This window comes from Poecilia latipinna, unplaced genomic scaffold, assembly GCF_001443285.1.
Source record: "Poecilia latipinna isolate Pla-1442-1.1 unplaced genomic scaffold, P_latipinna-1.0 Scaffold274, whole genome shotgun sequence".
Taxonomy (NCBI): domain Eukaryota; kingdom Metazoa; phylum Chordata; class Actinopteri; order Cyprinodontiformes; family Poeciliidae; genus Poecilia; species Poecilia latipinna.
This window is the reverse complement of record NW_015112890.1, coordinates 244672-262187: the sequence shown is the minus strand read 5'-3', so window position 1 is coordinate 262187 and position 17516 is coordinate 244672. Positions and strand designations below refer to the sequence as shown.

Here is a 17516-nt window from a genome sequence, read left to right as displayed (position 1 = left end):
GTGAGTGAGAGAGAGAGGTAAAATTAAGAGACCGATTCGCCTAAACACTTCTTTTCCTAAATAGTCGAAAAAACCGGAGCACCCGGAGAAAAACTTTGCATCCATCCATCCGTCCATCCATCCATCCATCCATCCGTCCAATTGTCCAATTGATAATTGTTACTGTCCCTAATCCTGAGCAGCCAAGTGGAGAGGAACAACTTCCTTTTAACAGGAAGACACTCCATCTTAGAGAGACTGGTTATATTCTATGACCAGTTAAAAATTAAGACGACTAAGGAGACAGGAAATACAGAAACACTAAGGCTGGAAGACATTGTATGAGGCCATTTAAGGAGTGTGTCCTAAAAAGAAACGCATTAAGAATCTGAACTAGGTAAGTTAATATTCTTCATATCTCTAACAGTCAGTGAGTCAGTCTCAGTGAGACACAGAGGTAAAATTAAGAGATCAATTAACTTAATCACTTTTTTTCTCGAAGGAAAAACCGGAGCACCCGGAGAAAACCTGTGCATTTAGTTTAGAGTGTGTCCATTTAAAGAGCGTCTCCAACAGTTGGTGAGCGAGAGACAAAGGAAAATTTAAGAGAGACCAATTAGCCTAATTAGTTTTGACTATTTTTTCTCAATTTCCGTTACAAAAATCTTCCTGCCCTGCCTGCCAGACATTTCAGGCTTCGTTTTGCTAAGGGGTTTTAAATTTTCTTGTGTTGTTAGGTTGTGTTCTTTAAACTCTGGCTCTGACTTGCCTTCACCTACAAGCAGAAATCTTCGATTATGATCTGGCTGTATTTTGGGTAGCTGGAATTTTTTTTTCTGGATCGGTGGTTGAGGTCTGAATTGTTGATTGTTGGTTTGTGTTTTGAGTGTTGGTCCTTCCAAAGTCTCTTTCCTCTCTGTGGAATCCTTCAAATTCTTGTGTTTTATCTTCTCACCGATATACAATTCTGTCACATTAAGCACTTTGTCGGCGACTTTAATGTGATTTTCTTCCCTCTGCCTGTTTTTGGTTAGAACCTTTCTCTGAAAATTTAAGGACTCATTTTCTTTCCTCAGGTCTCTGCACTCAGATTTTATGTAGTCCAAACTTTCTCTCACAGCCACAGCCTCTCTCTCTGCCTCTCTCTGTGCCTCTCTCTGCTGCTCCATGAGTTTACTCATCTGCCGTTCTTTTCTCATCAGATGTTGTACTAAAATCTTGTTTAGCTGTTTTTCCTCAGCTAATGTGTTTTCCTCAGTTGAATCGATCCTGGTTTTAATCTCTTGCTCAGTTTTACCTATGTCTTCCTCCATTGGAGTTTTAGAAAGTTTAAGAATTTCATTTTCCTTCTCTCTCTCTTTCAACTGCTTTTCCAGAGCTTCTACCTTCCCTTCAAGAAGGCTGTACTTGTCTTTTTGTCTCATAATCTCATTCTTCATGATGATGTTGTCGATCTTTCGGGACATCTCAGACTCAAGTTTCTTCATTTCACTTTGGTACTTTTTAACCTTTACTTTGTACGCTGCGATTTCAGACATCATTTGCCTTTTTTCTTTCTCAGCCTTCTCATCTCGCAGTTGTGAAACCGTCTCGAGGATTTTTAAAGAGGTTTGAAGCTCGCTCACTTTATCCTTGTAGTGTTTTACCTGGTGTTTTAACTTTGGGATTTGCTGAGATTCCAGGTGTTTGTTTGGCTTGCAAGACCAATTTAGCTCTTTGGAGATTGAATCAATTTTCTTGTTCATAAGCTCAATTTGTTTATGAGCTTTTTCCAAATCCTTCTTCTGTGTGTTTGTCATCAGTAACTCACATCTTTCTCCAAGCTTTTTTAAACAATCCATAACCAAGGTAACCAATTCATCTGTAGTCATTTCTTTAACTTGTGACTTTAAAGAATCAGTGTCAATTTGCGACATTTTGACTGTCCGACCGATGGAAAGCTACGAAGAAATGCAATGCTAAATCCAATATGGAAAAACCGTGCTGCTACTTGAGTTCTGTAAGGACATTCAAGGCATTTGTTTCTTATGACATCACAACACTTTGACATCATCTGATTCCATCAGTGGAATAATGTAATGTATGCTATGTTGCTAGGCAACAGTAAAGCCAGCTCACTTTCCAGCCTCCTGGCTGTTTTCTAGGAAGTTTATTAATTTCAAAGTCACATTTTAAAAGGAATTCTACCCCACCAAAGTCTAAAAAGATTTTAGCAGGGAGGCCAAACCAAAAGCTCTCGTAATGTTTAAGAAAGTTTTGTAACTATCGAAGTTTTAAGCAATCATTTACCGAGTCAAAATCAAGTGCATTGATTTTGACCTCCTTCTTCCAGTGATTTTATATCATCTTTTCTAATGTAGTGATGTTTCTTTTTCCAAATGACATTAAAATGATTTTGATTAACTTTTTAAATTATGTTATCTGAAATTTCTAAGGAATAAAATGGATAAATGAGTCTTAATAGACTTTCCATTTGTGAGAGTAAAATTCTTCCAAATATTGAAAGGTCTCTTTATAGTAATGTGCTTAAAAAAGTTTCATTTTTTTAATAAAATATTATCTAGGCTGGCAGTTTATCTGTAACAAGGTGCCCTTTTGTGGCTGGATTTCACAGTGAGGAAGACTAGTTGAGGCAGAGTCAGGTGGAAACAGCAGTGGTTTATTCTTCACACACCATCAACACACACAATCACACTTCACAGGTGAAACTGCAGGCTTAAATAGTCTCAGCTGTGATGGACCCAACTACCTTCAATTCACAGGGGGATCTCACTTAACCAATCTCCACCTATTTAAATAAAATAAATTTTACTAAATATAAACATTTAAATTTACTTTTTATAAATATCTTAGGTTTTATCTTACACCAAATGATACACCACAAAAACCCATAAACAATTCTTCCCCCCCACACACTTTTCAATGGCCTCTCCTGGAACCTATAAATGGTGTCTGGACCCCCAGGCTAGTATTTGTCCAAACACCGTGGAGAGGACACAGAAAAGACAGGTGAGTCACTCAATATCAGCACTCCACACCTAACAGATTATACACAAACATTTGCTCAGTTTTACCCACCAGTAGCTCATTGCTCTGAATAAAAAATATCCTCCCTCCACAGGCAACCACCTCACTTCTCAAAGAGGGGCAGCTGTGCAGAGTCCAGAATAAAAGGCTACATGCTAATTACTAAAATACTCAATAAATACAATTAAAACTTCTCGTGTGCAAATTATTTATGTGCAAATCTCTGCTTAAAGTGCAGTGCTAAATAAAGTGCTTGTTAATAAAGTGCAAAAAGTGCTTTTAAAGTGCTAAACAGTGACTTAAATACAAATAGACCCAGTAATGAAGCTCTCTTCATTACATTTCCTCCCTCCTCTCTTAAGAGTACCTCAGTCCTCTGACATTCTGGATAAACCGTCAGCAACCACATTAGACTTCCCTGGCTTGTACTGGACCGTGAAGTCAAATGGCTGCAGCGCCAGGTACCATCCAGCGATTCGGGCGTTGGCATCCCTCATTCGTCTTAGCCATTGGAGGGCACGATGGTCAGTCTCTAAAATAAAGTGACGTCCTAAAAGATAATACCTGAGGGCCTCAATAGCCCACTTCATGGCCAAACACTCCTTTTCCACTGTTGGATATCTTGTCTCTCTATCAAGCAGCTTCCGACTCAGAAACACCACATGTCTTCTTTCACCGTCCACCTCTTGTTGAAGGACAGCTCCAAGTCCCAGTGCACTAGTGGGGAGCAGTGAAATGCTAATGTTTGTGTTTCTCTCAGGCCCTAACCTGAGAGAAAAAGATAATAAAGGCTAATGTTGTTGCAGACGTCCAGAGGAAGAGAAAGTGATGCTACATTGTTTGCTTGATTTCTAGTCTTTTGGGGAACGTTTCGACTAGATTAAATTGTTTAACCCGCAGTCTGAGGCGCTCAGTAGGAGCAGCAGATGTCTGCCATCTGGTGACCCGCCAGAACCGTGCACACGGTAAAAAGCTCAGCCAGGATCCAAACGACCGCTGTTAGAACTACGAGTGGGATCAAACTCCGCTCATTCATTTTTAGCTTACAGAAAAAGCGCCAAGCCGCCAAATAAACAAAAGTAAACTGACTAGTAACATTTAGGCTTTGACATGCTCCCTAATGACAATGGCTTCGCAAGACAGTCACTGCCCATCCATATGTTGTGCTATGGCAGGCCCCAATTAATTCATGATGGACTTCACTAAAAAAGGAACATGACATTAAATCATAAATATGTCTACTTGTAAAATGAAATCAATACATTTAGCATAGCTCAAATTAATTCTATATTAAATTATTGCTATTTCCATATTTCAAAACTTTAAGACATTTAATTTTAGGAGTTATTGTAACATGGCACTCTACTCTCTATAATGTGGGTAAATATTTGTATTTGTTCTGGTGGTTATTTTTTTTTTAATTCCTTTATCTCAACACAAAAATAAATATTTAATGTTGCCAAAATATGACAGGAATCCAAATTTACACTACATAAACATAGAAAGTTGAACATGTTTACGTGGAGTTATTTGTGCTATTGATAAGTTCAGTTTGAATGAAAAATATAAAAATTCAAAGTATTTGTTTATTTGACAGAATTATACTTTTTTAGCTAAAGCTCTTTTTGCAGTGAACTAATATGAATCTGCTAGAGTTCTACAATAATCTTAAAAAGTTGTCAGCAATATAAACTAGTTACAGAATGAGTTTCTGCCAATTTTGAGCAAAAAAGGTCACAATGTACAAATAAAAAAAAATACATTAAAACCTGGATTTTAATGTTACTCTAATCTGTTCATATTCTAGATTCATAACAGCAGTTCACATGCTTACATCTCCATTCATTTCTAACAAATTTATGCAGCATTTAATTGCACAAATTTGCATAAACTGTACAAAATGATATCTCAGTCTGGACATTTTGGATTTAATGTAGATGCCATAAAAACAGGGTTTTATGCTCCAGTTACAAATTTAAAAATACAAAAGACATATTAATACATCATTGGGCAGTTTTGTCCAATGCTCCTTTCTTAAACATTTTTATTTAAAGGCAAAACAACAAGCTGGTTCTGTCAGACGTACTTGTACACGGCTTTTTCCTGCAGTGTCTGGATCTCTAACTTCACTGGACATTTATAGAAGTGGGACAGCAGTGACTCTGAATATCCGATGAAAAAGTAAAACTTCTGAGGCGGCATCTTCTGCAGCATCAGCGCACACACGACGAGCACGTTTCCACGACGCTTGATCACCACCTCGTTGGCCAGGCAACCGTGGAAGGTCCCGAACATGAACCTCCGGATGAAGACATCCTCTACGGTCCGCTCCGCCGCACCCTGCTCTCCCTTCAAGTTACCTGCCAGAGCCAAATATATGAGATCAGCAAAAAGAAAAAGTGCTATACTGTGGTAAGCTAATACTATAAAGAGCCATGTATGGAGAGAAGGAACTTTTTTTGTTTTTTTGGCTCCTATTGAAACAGTTTATATTTGGTGGCTTACCTTAAATTTTTACCTGCAACAAATTAAAATGTGTAAATGCTTGAAAATTAAAAATGACATACAAATATTTTTAAAAGCTGCTAGTCTTTGTTTAGCAATAAATGAAAATTGAGATTGACACCTTGTATAGATTTAGTTATGATCTTATTAAACTATCTAAAATGGAAGTTTTACAGTTTAAATTTTTTATAACTCTAATCTGGAAACCGTGGCTGCTAGTTGCTTCTAGAGGGCAGAGTATTTGTCAAATGGGATTTTCTCACAGTCCACTTGATCTGCTGTAAATTAATGAGTTTATGACTCCAGTAATTAATATCTGTCTGCAGGGTGTCACTTGGAGCTATTTTTTTAAATCTGTCATATTTCATATAAATCAACCGTCTTGACAGGACCAGAAACAAAATAAATGATATCAAAGTTTTCATAAGATAAAACAACATTAAATCATGTATGACATATTTGCTCATTTTATGGCTAATTATCTCCATAAATGCTGAAAATGACTACCAAGACCATAAACCAGGGGTCCCCAAACTACGGCCCGCGGGCCGGATCCGGCCCGCCTCCTCATTTGGTCCGGCCCCCTGAACAATACCAGAGAGCATTCAGTGTTTTTTTTCATATATATGTGGATTTTTTTTCAACAACCAGGGGGGCTCTTGAGCAGATATGAAACTTGGTTTCCCTCAATGGAATATATACTAGTCAGTACCAGTCACCGTTTCGCTCACGGTTTTTTTCCATTTGCATTCTGGGTAAAAATCCATCTACAAACGCGAATATGTCATCGGCTGTAATCCAATCTCCCCCCCCCCCAACAAAACTTTTCTAAGGTTTCTTTCTCGAAGAACTAAGACCGGCCCCCAACCAGAAAAGGGAACAGTCATGTGGCCCTCACAGGAAAAAGTTTGGGGACCCCTGACATAAACTGATAGAATATGATTTTATAACCTGGAAACTAAATGGAAGGAGGAAGAGACCTAATGGTAATGTGAGGGTTTGAAAAAGGGCTTTGAATTGGCTAAAATTCAAAGCCCATATTTCAGGAATATAACGTGGCAGAACTGATGTTAATATGCATCTCAGTATGTTTGTGCTGTGAAGCTGTGTTTGGCCTTTCTTTGGTCGTCCTTACTGGCGTGCTGAGACAGCCATCCTTTGCGGTGAGCGATCTGATGAGGATGAAGCGCTTGCTCGTACGTCAGTGGCTTGTCTCCTTTGCCAATTCGGATCCGAGCCGCTCGGTTCTACAAAATGACAGGAGAGGGAGATGAGACGGAAAACAGCAAATGTTTAAAGAGTTATATTAGCACAACCTCCTTTAGTGAACACGCCTTAGTCACAACCGATGAGAAAAACAAGAAATGACAAGTACTGAATTGTAGGTAACATAACCCAGTTGGGTTTCTAACAAAAGCATTTCATTATGACTGCAGAAAATTTTGTACAGTTTTTAAAACAAACGGAGCAAAAGAGTTGTAATATCTTCCAATAGCTTAAAAGGAACCTAAAGCAACAGGATGCATGTTTACCTTGCAGCACACTGCTGTTGCATGGAAGCTTCTGCTTTCGAAGGAATTGTACAGCGCACTAGATCGGGCCAAAGCAGTCTGAAAAAAATGGAAAAATGTCATGGAAACAAAACCAAAATCCATGATGAGTCTAGACTGTTAAGATGATGTTTGTAGGAAGTTTCAGGAAACAAAATCACATTCATAGTAAATTACATCATCCAGAGAAGCTAAAGACTTGTCTACATAATATAATATAATATAATATAATATAATGGTCTTAGTTTAAAACAAATTGTAACGGAAGTTTTTAACCACAAAGAGAATTATTTATTAACTTATATACTGTACTAAATTGGGATAACTGACATGATTAGCGATTTTACAGTGATTATTATTAGGGATATTAACTTGACAGAAACATACAGATTTATTTATTCATCCATCCATTCGCTATTTTATTCTTTATTTCAATGGCTAAGGACAGAAAAAAATACATATTTTTTCCATTTCGAAAAAAAAGACGTACTCAAAAGCTAAATACATTTTTAACAATAAAGTTATAAAGCTATGAGGTAACACTGAGTTTAGGTAGGTACACATTAAACTCACTAAAAGGTAATTATCAACAGAAATAATGTTTTAATATTCCAAACATTTCATTTTCAATCATTTTCTTACCAGCAGCCTCGCGCTCCCTGTGAAACTCAAGGACGCCGCCATGTTTCCCTGTGAACAAACCGTAAACTAACGGGAAATAAACTATTTCCTCACTCCGGAACAGTTACTAAGATATGGTGGAATCGATTTTTGGACGCTGCGATTATTACAGCTTGTGAAAGATTCCCTAAATATTCATTCTTGCTGAAAGCTGCAATGCCAACCTGGAACTGGAACTCACGCGGTGGTTATAGGTTTCCACCGGCCCCCAGATAGCATGTACCCACCGGAAATGCAAAAATAAAGCAGGTTAAAAACTGTTACCTAAGTATACATTTTTAGTAACAGTAAAAATGAAAACAAAACGAAAAATAATTTACGAGGTTTAAAAGTTTTTCTCAAAAATATGTTTTGCTATTGATAAAAATAAAATAAACACAGAAAGATTTGTCATTACTTTTTATGTCTGTTGGAATATTCATTTTACTGATGTTGTTACTATGTAGTATGAACTAATTAATTAATTTAAGTAAGTGAGCAAAAATAAATACGAATTTTTTATTTTATTTTTTTATGTGTTTAGTTGTGTCCAAACATAGAAAAGCATTACTTCTTAGGTAAAGTAATAAAAAAAAAAATAAATAAAACTACAATGTAAAAATAAAATAACATGAAACTAAAGTATAGTATTGTTCGTAGCACGCTTATCGATCAGATATACTAATACTGATTGGTATTGATATTTTCAATATTTTGCATCGATCTGCCCACCTCTACAAATTAGACTCGCTGCTTTTCACACAACTTTTTAAAGCTGTATCAGCTGTAGCTACCCCTGACCCAGTTGTCTTCAGTCTAGCATATGTTTCCACATCCTGACAGCAATCACTTTATCAGCTTATGGATCATAGTGAACTTTTATTTTGAAACCCAATAACCGGAACAAGGTGTATTGTTCTGGAAAGAGGAAAACATTCGTAAAGAAAGCTCAACTCGTCCTTCTTATTCTCAAACTTCTCTGTCCTGACGGTGTTTGGCTGTCGGACTGAATAGTCCTCAAGTTTGTTGACAGACGGAATCATTAGACGGTGGGATGGCGTCGCCGCTGGAGATGACAGAGATGTATGACAACGCTCTGCTGGGGATCCTCCAGCACGTTGGGAACATTCAGGACTTTCTGCAGATCTACTTTGGGTTTTTGTACCGAAAGACGGACTTTTACCGGCTCCTGTCTGGTCCTAACGACAGGATGGGTTTCCCTCCAGGAGTGGCGGAGAAGATGGTGCTTAAGGTGAAGATTTGTCAACCTGTTTAGCTGGTTGGGGTACACAGGCGCCGTGGCAACAGCCACCTGGAAAACTGTCATTTAATCTGAATTTTACGTCTTTAAACCCAAATTACATTCTGTAATTTAAAAAAAAATGTTGCATTGATTATTAAAATGTTGGCAAAATCGTGCAAATAATTCACATTTTAGACAAGTTAATAGGAATAAACATTACATAAACATTAATGAATAATGTTTACATGTAAATGTTTATTTATTTAAACTGTACTTGCAGGCCGAGTTAGTCCTTGAACTTGAATTATTATTATTATTTTTTTACACTTTGTGATTTTACATCTTTCTTCTGCTGCAGTTCCACCCAATTTCAGTTCAAATCTCGCTTTACATTTTGGAATTTCTCCAATTCACCTGGATTTCTCCGGTAGAATTTCTACTTGGCCAATCAGTGAATAGAAGGAGAAGTAGTGAACGATGAAGTCGATTTTCTGCGCTGTTTTAGAATTGTAGTCTGCCTGAAATTTTGAGAAGGACCTCGCTGCAGCCATACTTGCCGCAAACAGAAAGGGGCGGGAGCTGATCACTGTCAGTCTCATACTGTATTTGGAAATGGAACCATTGCACTCCGGAAGTGAAGGGGATGCTATTTCCTATCTTTTCCACGGTCTCCCGTTTTTATTTTCTTTTGAAATCTGTGATACATCTTCATATTTAGGAAGGATTTTCACTCTCAGCATGTATTTGAATTTCTCTCTTTTATTTACTTCAGCGCAGCTCACAGTTTTTAACAAATTCTGTAGCTTTTGGTGTACTTCTAAATCTGCTCCTTAGTCACATCTTTTCGGGCGTGCTACTGCCTCTTGTGGTGTGGGGGTGGTAACACAACTAATATAATTATGTTACTAATCAGAATATCATTAAGTCTTTATTATTTAATATTAATTCTGACATTACTGGAACCGAAAAAGATAAATTCCCTTACAAAACACCATACCTTTTCATTTTCTTAAGGAGCTAATTAAATGACGTAAACAAGAGCTGAAAGTGGTTCCAGTTTCTCTCGATGGCCAACTGTGGCTAATTTTAAATACATTGGGTCTTTCCTGGACAGTCAGCTCCAATTTTCTGTAAACACTGACTGTATTTTTCAGAGCTGTTCTCAGTGACTCTAAATTTTAAGAAAATTTCCACCTTGATAGATTAAATTGTTTTATGTTATTTTTTCCTGTACATAGGACTCTACCAACAAAAAGTCTCTCAGAATAACATATGGCACCTTAAAGCAAAAATGTGAATTTTTCTTTATCTGTCTAACAACCCTGGTTGTAACAACCAGATTTGTTATTCTTCTGTGAACCTAATTCATTTGTTTGTTATTGACTTTTGCTCCATTAAGTTTCTCATGCATTGCAAATGGTACTTTACAATTTCTTTTGTTCCTCCTATAATTGATGATATATATAAAATTTATAATGTATAAAGGTCTCGTATATGTCATTTTAATTAGCTCTGATGGTGTTTTGTTAGAGAATTTATTTTTTACAGTTCCAGTAATGCCAGAATTAATATTAAATATAAAGACTTAATGGTATTCTCATTAGTAATGTAAGGCCATATGCTCTGATTTTTCATCTTCTCCAGACGTTCGGGTTGTTTGAGAAGCTGGCTGAACACGACAGAGAGCGAACGCTGAGCGAGCAGCGAAAGAGGGAGGAGAGCTCGCGTGCTCCCCCTGCTGGCCAGGAGGTGGAGGTGTCCTCTGAGCTCTGCCAGGCCACGGAGGAGAAGAGCGGCGCGGAGCCATCGCGGACTGAGAGCGCTTCCTCTGACGCGGGCCAAGTTTCTGCTCCTGCAGCTTCTGAAGATTCTGGGATATCGCAAGCTGCCAGCAGCGGACCAGGAGGTGAGGGGGATCAGGCAGCGGCTAGCCATACAGCAGCAGCAGCAGCAGCAGAAGACAGGTGAGTTCCCACCATGTTCCGGTGTTCTGGTGTTCCCAAACTTTGCTATGCCATGGCCCCACAAAGAACTTAAAAGCCATTTGAAAAACCGACAGGCAATGCAACAAAATATGTAGAGTTGCACAACAGAATTACACAAATGGTAAAATATTTATTTTTCTATAATTATTACAAAGATAATAATTTACTAATGCGACTGGTGAATATGTTTTGTAATCTGATTTTCTACAACATGGCCAAATGTTAAAGCTAAATCTCCTAGCAGAGCTTGAGTTTCTTAAATTGTCTTATGCTGCCCTCAAGTGGTAGCAACATGCTATAACAGATAAAAATGCCTTTTGAGGAAGGCAGACAAAATTTGTTCAAAAGGTAATTGTTCAATCTTAGCTTAAATAAGAGGGCGCTGTATCAAATGTTTAGGTGCATTATTTTGTTTCAGACCTCAGAATGAGTTCCAGTCCAACCCGGACAGTTACAATGGAGCCGTGCGTGAAAACTACAGCTGGTCCCAGGACTACACCGACGTGGAGGTTCGCGTGTTCGTCCCCAAGACGGTGGTGAAGGGCAGACAGGTGAGCTGGGCTCATTCAACCTCCTGAAATGACTGGACTCTTCCGTCATCATGGCGCTAACTGCTGCCCACTGCCGTCCTTCAGGTCAGCGTTGGCCTACAGAGCGGCGGCCTGCGAGTGAGCGTGAGGGACGGACCGGAGGAGAGAACGCTGATGGAAGGAGAGTTCACGCATAAGATCAACACCGAAGACTCTCTGTGGAGTTTGGAGCCTGGGAAGTGCGTGCTGGTGAGTGCGGCGTTCGCAAGAGTCTGACGCCACTGCGCGTCAGAGTCAGGCTAACCGGCAGGTGTACCCCGCTGCAGCTTTCTCTCAACAAGACATCTGAGGTCTGGTGGAACGCGGTGTTGAAAGGCGAAAAGGAAATCGACATCAACCAGATCAACCGCGAGCGCTCCATGGCAACAGTCGACGAGGAAGAGCACGCCGTTCTGGACAGGCTGACGTTCGACTATCACCAGAAGCAGCAGGGGAAACCACAGAGTCACGAAATGGTGAGGAACATCAACACATGTTCTAATAGCCGCGTTTCCGTTAACCATTGCATTGTGCAAATTGAAATTACAAAAATAAATTTCCTTAATGGAAACGCACCAATTTAAAAAAAAAAAACCTTAAAAAAATTTCCAATGGGAGGAGGTGGTTTTTTTTGGTTATCAAAATAAATGTATTTCACAAAACTACAATTGCATCATGTGAGTCACATGATCAACGGCTGATGTTACTACTGGCGAAAATGACAAACAAGACGACAGCAAGTAGCAGGAGGATGATGGCCTAACCCTCCACCAGAGCTCTCAACATCACAGTTCATAAAAATGTTGTGTGTCATTCTAACATGTCGAATCAATAACTCCTCTGTAAAATCATCGTCTACAATTTCCAAAAAATGCAACACTCTCCCAACTGGGCGGGTTTGTCGCTCCAAAGCCTGAATAAGACGCAGACATCTCCTCTGATTGACTGATATATGATGATTACTAGCATCATGACTGAGTTATGAATAAATCTGATCTGTCGCTGCCAGGATTTTTAATTACTTAAATAGTCGGAAAAATGTTTCTATCGTAGTTTTGCAAAATGCACCAATTTCGATTTACCTCATCTTAGTGCAAATACTTTTAATCAAACTTTTTTTTTGATTCATGCAATTTTATAGTCCATTGAAAAGCAGCTAAACACATTAACGCTGAGGTTAAACAGATAGAGCGGACCTCGACCTCAATTCTGTTTAAAACCAAATCATGAAGTGATTTTTAACTCATCAGGTCTTCTGCTTCTCTTTTGGCTGCTAGAAAGTGCATGAGATGCTGAAGAAAGGCTGGGACGCAGAGGGCTCACCTTTCAAGGGCCAGGAGTTCGACCCGTCCATGTTTGACATCCCGCCCAGCGCCGTGCAGTTCTGAGAGGTAGCTCAGACCGGGCCAATGACGAACCGACTCACTTTTATCTACAGGACGCATTGCAGGACGGTCAGACGGCGCACATAGAGGATCGAATGAGACGAGTGGAAGGAGAATAATGACAGAGACGTGTCCTGATGCCAAACACCAGGTTGATGTTTGGCAGAGTGAACGACTTTATTTGTTTGGTTATTATTTATTGAGATCCGTTGTGCCTATTTCTTTATTTTCTGGTTTGATTTTGTAGAACCAGCGCCCCCTGTTGGTAAACATCTGTACAACAGGTTTCCTGCTAAAGTCTCAACCAACGTTTCGGGAGATTCAACCCAGTCCTGCTGCAAATATCTGCTTTTATCAGTGGAACCGATGTTGGAAATTGTCATGGAGATAAAGGTTTTTTCTGTCGCAATTAATCAATTTCTGTCTAATTTTAAAAGTCAAAGAAAGACAAAGAGCTGCCGACAACATTACACTGACAGACATTTCAGCAAAGGGACGGCCTGATGGGATGATTGTTTGGGTTAGTGCTTTTCAAAGGATTTGTTGAATAAAAACATGTTAAATACGAAAAAAAACCTTAAATCTTGACTTTTTATTTTTCAATTTAAAAAAGATTTTAATAAAGTTTCCAGAAGTTACCAAACATCAGCCCTCTGCTAATTCGTAAAATCAAATGAAATTGATATAAATCCATTTTTGTTTGTGCAGCAGGAGATTTTTGTGTCACATTTGGCACCAAATGTATTTGATTCTGTAAATGTTTGGCCAGGGGTTTGTCCACATTTGATGACCTCTGTAAACTTTCACTAATAGATTTGAATTTAGTGGGAAGGCCAACTTGAAACTTCATCCAGGTGCTGAAGAGCAGGAGCTTCTTAAAGCTGGGTATGTGTTAAAGGGACAGATACCAATTTGTGATTTTTGTAATAGCATTTTTATAACAACTGAATGTAACAACAACAGTTTGTGCTATAAAATTGCACCATGTGACAGGAACAAACATAACACTGTCTGTCCTCTTCAAACTGACATAATGAAGCAGAAAGTTCCTGGAGAATCTGAAGATTCTCTGGTGAACTCTGAGGGTTTTCCTCGCTGAAACCTAAAAATAGATCCCCTGCATCAGCCTCGCTGCAATGATGCGAAATCACCATCATCTAGAGAGTTCTGGATTCAGCCCCTGATTTATTATCGTGAATGTAACGATAAACAAATAAAACATTTAACCAGATCAGCTCCTAACACCCCCATCCTCTCCCTCCTCCGTGGTTTCCACGCTTTCCCCTCGTGTTTTCACTTTCTTTCCTCCCTCTCCGGAGGATCACGTCATGTAGTGAGCGTCTCCTCCCGGTATTTAAAGCGTCCGCGCTGCTGCTCGCCTTTGCGGAGCGGAGAGAGCCGGGGACCGTGAGAGCGCACCGGGCTGCAGCTCAACCACTCAGCCGTCTGGAGCGCCGCGGTGGGCGGAGACTGAAGCCCCCTCCACCCACCCACACAAAAAAACAAAAAAGAGGTCCGCAGCCAGAGCATTTCGGGACTCCCCTCCCTCACACTCACACTTACAAACACACACACACACTTACACACTCACACACACATACGCATCCAGTCCGTCCGAGGAGCAAGGCATCATGGCCACCACCACTTGTACGCGCTTTACAGATGAGTACCAGCTCTACGAGGAGCTCGGCAAGTAAGTCCGCGTTCGGGTCGTTGTGTGTGTCCTGCATGCCCGCCTGCATGACCCTGTCCTGGCCGCGGCGTGAGGGATGGAGGTCTGGAGATCCCCCCTCCACCTCCTCCACCTCCCGCTAATTTGCAGGGATGGCTCCAGAATGTTCTAAAAAGCTCCTAATTTTTATTTTTTTTTGCCTTTGGACTTCTTTAAAACGCAGAAGAAATTCAAGGAGAGTCATCAAATGTGCCCGAGGAAGCAAGAATCACTCCTGGGCATCCCCTCTTCCTCCTCCTCCTCTTCCTCTTCAGCTCCCCATGCCCAGAGGCTAATTAGGGACAAACAGGCCTGATATAGAGGGGGAAAAAAGCTTCATGTGTTGGAAGTCAAAGAGCGATGCTGCTACTGTAATGATCTGCTGGGAGTCTAATGAGGTGTGCCTTGTGGTTTTATTTTATTTATTCATTCATTTGATTTTTGTAACATGTGTCTGCAGACAAAACGAGAGAGTCTGAAGAGGGCGATGGGTGCCTCAGTGGGCAGATGCGAAGTGGACTCAGTGTCTCTGTCAGGCTGTGCGTGGGTAGAGAGGATCTCTCTGCAATGTCTGCCTCACAGGAACATTTATTCCACAGCAGGAAAAAAAACACACAGAGAGAAGGAAGGAAGTTGAGATCTCTGTTTTATTAAACCCTAAATGATTAGTTTAGCAGTTTTTTGTTTATGGTGGCTGTGTACAGTCACACGAGGAAAGATAAGTTTGAAACAAAAGGATCTGCTGGAGAGGCTGCAGCTGCTCCTGCTGACTGCAGATCCTCGTTGCCACTTTGCTTGTTATTAAGGACTCCCTCTCTGACACGGTGAATCTCTCTCTGGGACTTGACTTTTTTTTCTTTGACTCCAAACTTTTCCTCTTTTTGTCATATTCCAGTCCCAAACTCCAAATGTATTATATATCTGGATTTCAAATGGCAGACTCGGAAGTTTTATCGCAATGTGTTTTTGCGGTTCTATTGCGATAATGATAAAAGTAACTATTTATTGTTACTTTTAGGTGACTGCATGGCACAGCTATTATATGAGAAACTGGAGAAAATAGTAAAATGGGTAATTTCAACAATGACAGTTTCTGCTGGATTTTAAACATCATTAATTGTAATTTATAATGACAACAGCGAATGTGAAATTTATCACGATAAATGATGAACGATATATGACAAATTCCCCTGCCTACACTGAGCGTAATTGTGAGATGGGAGGAAATAAATTACTTTTTCACTTTTTTATTTATTTACTTATTATTATTATTATTATTTATTTATTTATTTTTTTTAACCAAAAATAAAAAATGAAAATCTGAAAAGTGTAGTGTGCATTTGTGTTCCAACCCTCTGAGTCAATACTCAGCAATATTTTGGCAGTGTGACTCTATGAGAGTTGTACATTAAGAAACTGACATGTTTATTCATTCTACTTTCTGAAATAGCTCAGGCTCTGTCAGACTAGAGGGTGTCTGTAAGTTGGACTTAGCTCTGGCTGGGCCATGCCTGGATCTAAACAGGAGCTTTATGGGGCTTGCTGTGTATTGTCTGTCTGTTTTCCCGTCAGCTGGATTTCCTGGACCTGCTGAAGGAAAACATCCCCACAGAATCATGCTGCCACCACCACATGTCGCACTGGAGAGAAATGTTTTTCTCCTATGGTTAGATGGCAAAAAAATAATGCTGTAGTCAGTGTTTTATTGTAATTTTTTTTAACTCAAGGAAAATATATTTTTTCCTAAAATGAAAATGAAAACAACCAATGAAATGAAAGCATGAATGTAAGATGTGCAAATCGCTGTTTTCACAGATTAATTTATTCACAACTTCATATTAAAGTAATAGTTTTTGTTTTATAGCTTATGATTTTTTACTGTGACAATTTTACTGTTTATCGGCGTTAAAAGGCCGTTATTTTACGGTGTATTTTGAATTAAAGTTATAAGCTTTTACTGCCACCTTGTGGTGATAACAACCCATTACAACAAGTTGATGCAAAAAAACAAAAACAAAAAAACCCAAGAATTTTGAAAACCATTTTAGGAAAACATAAATTTCTCTAGAATGTTTGAAGTCTTTTATTTAGTTGTTTCTGCACCATCTGCAAAATGCACAAACACAGAGGCAACATGTCAGAAATGCTTCAGATGTATAATTTAGTCCTGTCATCATATGGCTTCACATTTGATAATGAGATGTGTCACCTATTAATAATCACACACACACTTTTAAAAATTCTGCCGAAAGAAAGAAAGAAACTCGGAAATTTATGACGTTTGAAACTCAGAAAATTAAAAAAAAAGAAAAAAAATTCTAGAAAATTTCTGAGATTTTTCTGTCAAACGTTTGACTTTTCAAACTCAGAAATTTCAGAGTTATTTCTTTTAATCTATATAAAAAATTCCTGAGACTTTTTTGGCGGAATTTCACTCCTTCTTTCCTTTTTTTTTTTTTTTTCATCTGAGTGGAGCCTGAGAGCAGATTTATAGCTGAAGCACCGAAACAGGTCAGACTGGATCACTTCTTCTACCACCACACATCAGTCATATTTGTTCCTGGAAAGCTTCCCAAACATAGCTGAGGTTATTATTATTATAAATTTTTTTTTTAACATTTTGAAATACAACATTAACCATCCGCTATGCCTTTAGGGAGGGTTTTGTGGCTGTGTAGAAATCAGGTACCAGCTCGGAGATGAACTAATCCAGGGTTTTGGCCCCAGAGCTGGGCCCTCCTGCTGCCTCCCACCTGGCCTGTGGAAAACCCGCCACGCAGAGGCTCTGCTGCCTGTTTTCCACGCCGCGGTGGGAAGCCAGTGTGTGTCGTGCTTACTCACCCAGTCTCCTCATAATGTATGCGGTGCTGGAGAGAGAGAGAGATGGGCTTCTGGGGGGAAG

At 39.3% G+C, this 17516-nt stretch overlaps 3 protein-coding genes and 2 long non-coding RNA genes across 7 annotated transcripts in view; 3 read left to right on the top strand and 2 right to left on the bottom strand.

Moving 5' to 3' along the window:
* Positions 1–13898, bottom strand: part of LOC106948131 (uncharacterized) — an 18522-nt gene extending 4624 nt beyond the window's left edge. Inside the window, exons 1-2 of the long non-coding RNA XR_001425115.1 lie at positions 13887–13898; positions 9631–9633 (exon numbers count right to left, since the gene is read on the bottom strand). This is a non-coding gene — a long non-coding RNA (uncharacterized LOC106948131). The remainder of the gene's footprint in view (positions 1–9630; positions 9634–13886) is intronic.
* On the top strand, positions 2670–5059 carry LOC106948133 (uncharacterized). Its single transcript, XR_001425117.1, has 2 exons — positions 2670–3377; positions 3468–5059. It is a non-coding gene; the product is annotated as an uncharacterized LOC106948133 (long non-coding RNA).
* Positions 4921–7932, bottom strand: mrps24 (mitochondrial ribosomal protein S24). The gene is made up of 4 exons (XM_015033621.1): positions 7704–7932; positions 7044–7121; positions 6647–6758; positions 4921–5366 (listed from the first exon to the last, which is right to left on the bottom strand). Exons 1-4 carry the CDS (start codon positions 7743–7745, stop codon positions 5083–5085), a joined length of 516 nt encoding a protein of 171 aa, XP_014889107.1. The 5' UTR covers positions 7746–7932; the 3' UTR covers positions 4921–5082.
* Positions 8614–13478, top strand: nudcd3 (NudC domain containing 3). Its single transcript, XM_015033620.1, has 6 exons — positions 8614–8973; positions 10609–10928; positions 11368–11500; positions 11585–11728; positions 11806–11994; positions 12796–13478. The coding sequence occupies exons 1-6, from the start codon at positions 8776–8778 to the stop codon at positions 12904–12906; spliced, it is 1095 nt and encodes a 364-aa protein (XP_014889106.1). The 5' UTR covers positions 8614–8775; the 3' UTR covers positions 12907–13478.
* A 376-nt stretch (positions 13899–14274) lies between the features above and the next one.
* camk2b2 (calcium/calmodulin-dependent protein kinase (CaM kinase) II beta 2) overlaps positions 14275–17516 on the top strand; it is a 45611-nt gene continuing 42369 nt past the window's right edge. For 2 of the 3 annotated variants that reach the window (XM_015033619.1, XM_015033618.1), the window contains exon 1: positions 14275–14596. In XM_015033619.1, the coding sequence (XP_014889105.1) occupies positions 14535–14596 (62 nt within the window). In that variant the 5' untranslated portion in view covers positions 14275–14534. The remainder of the gene's footprint in view (positions 14597–17516) is intronic. The other variant, XM_015033617.1, reaches the window with a different exon arrangement.

Coding starts and splice junctions, on each gene's coding strand:
- mrps24 (XM_015033621.1), bottom strand. CDS start 7,745: ATGGCGGCGTCCTTGAGTTTCACAGGGAGCGCGAGGCTGCTG. Junction 7,122..7,703: donor CAGGGAGCGCGAGGCTGCTG/GTAAGAAAATGA, acceptor CATTTTTTTCAG/ACTGCTTTGGCCCGATCTAG. Junction 6,759..7,043: donor CAACAGCAGTGTGCTGCAAG/GTAAACATGCAT, acceptor GTCATTTTGTAG/AACCGAGCGGCTCGGATCCG.
- nudcd3 (XM_015033620.1), top strand. CDS start 8,776: ATGGCGTCGCCGCTGGAGATGACAGAGATGTATGACAACGCTCTGCTG. Junction 8,974..10,608: donor CGGAGAAGATGGTGCTTAAG/GTGAAGATTTGT, acceptor CATCTTCTCCAG/ACGTTCGGGTTGTTTGAGAA. Junction 11,995..12,795: donor AACCACAGAGTCACGAAATG/GTGAGGAACATC, acceptor TTTGGCTGCTAG/AAAGTGCATGAGATGCTGAA.